Source organism: Sylvia atricapilla, chromosome 21 (genome assembly GCF_009819655.1).
Source record: "Sylvia atricapilla isolate bSylAtr1 chromosome 21, bSylAtr1.pri, whole genome shotgun sequence".
Classification (NCBI taxonomy): domain Eukaryota; kingdom Metazoa; phylum Chordata; class Aves; order Passeriformes; family Sylviidae; genus Sylvia; species Sylvia atricapilla.
In genome coordinates this window covers 720,943-725,142 of record NC_089160.1, presented here as the reverse complement: position 1 = coordinate 725,142, position 4,200 = coordinate 720,943, and the positions used below count along the sequence as shown (strand labels likewise).

The following is a 4,200-nucleotide window of genomic DNA, read 5'->3' as shown; positions in this document are numbered from 1 at the left end:
AGTTTCTTGCCTTCCAAAGTGCAGAGTTCCCTATGCGCAGAGGCAGCGCCCCGGGGCAGGGCCCGGCTCCGTCCCCGCCGCCTCGGGCCGCTCCCGCCGCTCCTCCGAGCCCCAGGGACGTGATTGTCGAAGCGTAGGCTTTTATACAGTGAAAACCATACGGAAATCAAAACGGTTTGAGTGAAACCAATGCAAAATAAATCTCCATTTCCCCGAACAAACCGCAACTCCAGGGATCGGCCAATTTTTTTTTTTTTCTTTCTTTTCTAATATTTTTTTCCTTTTTTTTAAATCTTTTTTTATTATTATTATTTTTTCCAATTTAGCCAATGAGGTAGAAACAGAAATGGTATTGCAAAAACGCGATGGGTTTGCGGGGGGCAGGGGAGAGAACAAAACCATGCAGGTGCGTGTGTGTGCGGGGAGCCTGGCGGCGGGGAGCAGCCCGGCTTCACAGCCGGCTCCAGCTCGTTTCTTCGCTCATTTCTTTGCCTTTTTCTTTTCTAAACTCGTTTTTTAAAAGAAGAGGAGCGGACACAGAGGAGCAAGCGGCGCCACAGCCCCGAGCCGGGAGGGGCCATGACAAAGAGCCACCGGGCTCTCGCTGCTGCTGGCCCGACTCCGGGCAGCCCCGAACTTCGCCCTTGGCCTTTTCGTTTTGTCTTTTTTTCTCCTTTTTTTTTTTTTTTTCTCCTTTTTTTTCTCTCCAGTTTTATCTACAAAAGCAGTCTGTACCAGTCAGAACAGCGGGGCCACTTCGCCCAGGGGTGAGGAGCAGGCACCAAACTGTTCACTTCGCTTTGGGCGCATTTCCCTTTAGTTTAAGGTTTAATTTTCCTTTCTTTTTTGTTTGGGGTTTTTTTTTTTTTCCAATTTTTTCAAATTCTCCACCCTCCCCTCCCCAAAAAGAAAAGCCGACACCCCCAAGCCCTGTCTGGGAAGGGCCGAGGGGTGCTCAGGAGGGCAGCAAACCCTCCCCACAGCCCTCACCGCTGCCTCCCAGCCCCTTCCTCAGTAGGTGGCAGAAAATTTCATCCTTTTCTGCTTCTGTCTCTGATTGCAAAACCAAACCCGCACCACGTTCTTCTTCAAGTCTAACTTCTCGGCGATGGCGGCGATTTTCTCGGAGGAGGGCCGGGGCTGGACGGCGAAATAGGCCTCGAGCGAGCGCTTCTCGGGGGCGGCGATGGACGTGCGCTTGCGCTTCTTGTCCCCCGCCGTGTAGATGTCGGGTTTGGTCATCTTCTCCCGCTGCGCCCTCTCCGCCTCCTCCAGCCACGCTTCCAGGATGGGCTTGAGGGCCACCATGTTATTGTGGGACAAGGTGAGCGACTCGAACCTGCAGATGGTGCTTTGGCTGAGGCAGCCCACGCCCGGGATCTTCAGGTTGGCCAGCGCCGAGCCCACGTCGGCCTGGGTGACCCCCAGCTTGATCCTGCGCTGCTTGAAGCGCTCGGCGAAGGACTCGAGCTCCCGCGGGTCCGTCTCGGTGTCGGGGCCGGAGATGACGGCGTGGGCGGCCAGGCCGTGCGGGTGGGACACGCTCACGGGCTGCGGGTGGTGGCCCATGTGGTTGATGGCGGACATGTGCGGGTGCGAGGGCGCGGAGCCCACCTCGGGGCCCGGCACCCCTCCGAGCGGCAGCGCCGAGTTGAGGTGCTCCAGCAGCTCCCCGTCCAGGCCCTGCGAGGGCTGGTGGTGGTGGTGGTGGGGGTGGTGCGTGCTCAGCACGGACGGGTGGTGCAGGTGCACGGAGGACGAGGTAGGAGTGCAGGACACGCTGCTCATGGTGTGGTAGGTGGCGTCCGGCTTGAAGGGGTGGGTTTTCTGCGACACGATATCCACGGCGGCCAGAGCCTCGGCCCCTCGCAGCAGCGTCTCGTCAAAGCCCGCAAAGATGTTCCCCTGGATCTGCGCGGAGAGGCGGGAGGGAGAAAAGTGGCAGCGAGAACGGACCCAGAGAGGCGGGCGAGGATTAAAGGGGAGCGGCGTGACGGAGACCCCGCTCCGCTCCGCCGGGGACAGGTAACTCCAGCCGAGCCCCCAAAGCAAAGCCCCGGGCTGCCTGACCCCAGCGCTCTCCCTCCCCGCCGCACACCGCACTCTGCCTCCGGGCCGGCCTCCCCGAGAGGGGACAGCGCCGGAGGGACAGAGCTGGCGGGGGCCCGCGGCTCCGGGGGGAGCTGCTCCGGTGCTGCACCCAGCGGGACGGGCAAAGCCCCGAGAGGGGACCGCGGGTCTGCTGAATCCCCCAGAGCCGGGACCGCGGGTCTGCTGAATCCCCCAGAGCCGGGACCGCGGGTCTGCTGAATCCCCCAGAGCCGGGACCGCGGGTCTGCTGAATCCCCCAGAGCCGGGACTGCGGGACGGCCAAAGCCTCCCAGAGCCGGGACTGCGGGTCTACTGAATCCCCCCAGAGCCGGGACTGCGGGTCTCCTGAATCCCCCCAGAGCCGGGACTGCGGGACGGCCGAACCCCCGAGCGGCACCGAGCCCGAGCGGCACCGAGCCCGAGCGGCACCGAGCCCGAGCGGCACCGAGCCCGCTCCCCCGGGAACAGCCCCCGCCCGCCGGGCCCGGCGCCCCGGAGGAGGCGGCAAGGAAAAGCGGACCCAAAGCCAAAGGAAACCCAAACCCAAGCCCAAAGGGAAAGCGGAGTGAGCTGTCGAGGGCCGGCGGGCACGGAAGCTGCCGGGCGCCGTGCGGGGGCTTACCTGGGGGGCGGGCAGACACGCTCTGCGGATGGCTTCGGAGCTGGTGTGCAGGTGCGGGTACTTGGGTTCGTGCAGGATGGGGTGCATGCCGAACGCCTGCTTGCTGTTCATGGACATCATGGTGGGAGCGCGGCGGGGCCGGCCGGGGCACGGCGGGGCAGGGCAGAGCGGGGCGCTCCGGGCACCCGGCTCGGGGGCGCGGTATTGTCTGGCTCCGCCGCCCGGCATCGATGGCATTATAGCCCGGCCCCCCCGCCCCCCGCCCACCGGGAGGGGCCGGGGAGGTCCCTCCCAGCGCCCGCCCCCGGGCACTGAGCTCGGCCCCCCTCAAACCGGGGCTCAGCCGCCCGTGGTACCCCCTCCCCAAACCGGCCTCCCCCTGCTCCGCTTGTAACCCTCCCCCCGGCAAAAGCAGAGCTCCCCACCTGTCGGTGAATCCCCCAGACCGGGTCCCTCCCCGGCTCTGCTCATCCCGCAGGTGTGTCCCTGTCACCCCTGGTCGCCTCGGGTCGGGGGCATCACCTCCCGTCCGGCCCCGGCCGCCCCCTGCCCGCGGCTCCCGGGGGGATTTGGGGAGCAGAAGAAGCCGGGGCTGAAGAGGAGCCGTGCCCCTTCTCCCTTTGAAGAGAAGAACCTTGGGTCAAAAATCATAAAAACAAACTAACAAAAAAAAATCAAGAAAAGTTTCCCCAACTTTTTTTTTTTTTTTTTTTTTTTTTTTTTTTTTTTTTTTTTTTTTTTTTTTTTTTTTTTTTTTTTTTTTTTTTTTTCTGTGTTTCAATGAATCTCCCTGGCTCGTTCCCCAAATCCTCCCGTGCAGAGTCCCCCGGGCTCCAGGTCTGCCTGTGCCGCCTCTCCACCCTCCCCTCTCCGGCTAATCGCTGTCTCTGCCCTCAGCCGTCCGTGTGAATCTGCCCCCAGCCCGAGGTGTTCCCTCCCCTCTCCCTGCCCGCCACCGAGGCCAGTTCCTGCCGCCGGTGACGTGGAGTTTGGTCTCACTCTTGGATCAGGGGCTGGGGGATGTCGCAGCCCCCCAGATGCTCCCAGAAGGTGCCCGAGGAGCTGCCAAGAGGAGCCCCGGTGCCCGGGGTGATGGAGGACAGGAGGGTCCTGTGCTCACGGGAACCAGATGTGCTTTTCCAGCCCCAAAATCCAGCCTCAATGGCTTTGGTACACGGTGCAGCTGTTCCAGCGTCAGGGATAGCATCTGTTTCCTGCTCCCTTTCCCACCCTTCTCTACAGAGGCTGAGCCCAGCCTCCTCTGAGCCCCGTCTCCTGGGGACGCTGCCAGGTGTCTCGGGACAGACACGGTCAGAGAGTGTCACAGGGAAAGGGAAATCCTGGCCTGGCCCCATGACCTGATCCCCACCTTACCTGAGGGGCTGAACCGTCCCCAGAGGATCACAGAATGGATTTGGCTGGGAGGCACCTTAAAGATCATCCAGTTCCAGCCCCTGCAGAGGGCAGGGACATGAGGGAACCACCAG

At 62.4% G+C, this 4,200-nt stretch overlaps 1 protein-coding gene across 1 annotated transcript; it reads right to left on the bottom strand.

The window, feature by feature from the left end:
• Positions 1–993: 993 nt before the first annotated feature.
• On the bottom strand, positions 994–2,834 carry LOC136370383 (brain-specific homeobox/POU domain protein 3). The gene is made up of 2 exons (XM_066333751.1): positions 2,714–2,834; positions 994–1,911 (listed from the first exon to the last, which is right to left on the bottom strand). Exons 1-2 carry the CDS (start codon positions 2,831–2,833, stop codon positions 1,012–1,014), a joined length of 1,020 nt encoding a protein of 339 aa, XP_066189848.1. The 5' UTR covers position 2,834; the 3' UTR covers positions 994–1,011.
• Positions 2,835–4,200: the final 1,366 nt, after the last annotated feature.

Coding starts and splice junctions, on each gene's coding strand:
- LOC136370383 (XM_066333751.1), bottom strand. CDS start 2,833: ATGATGTCCATGAACAGCAAGCAGGCGTTCGGCATGCACCCCATCCTG. Junction 1,912..2,713: donor CGTGTCTGCCCGCCCCCCAG/GTAAGCCCCCGC, acceptor CTCTCCGCGCAG/ATCCAGGGGAACATCTTTGC.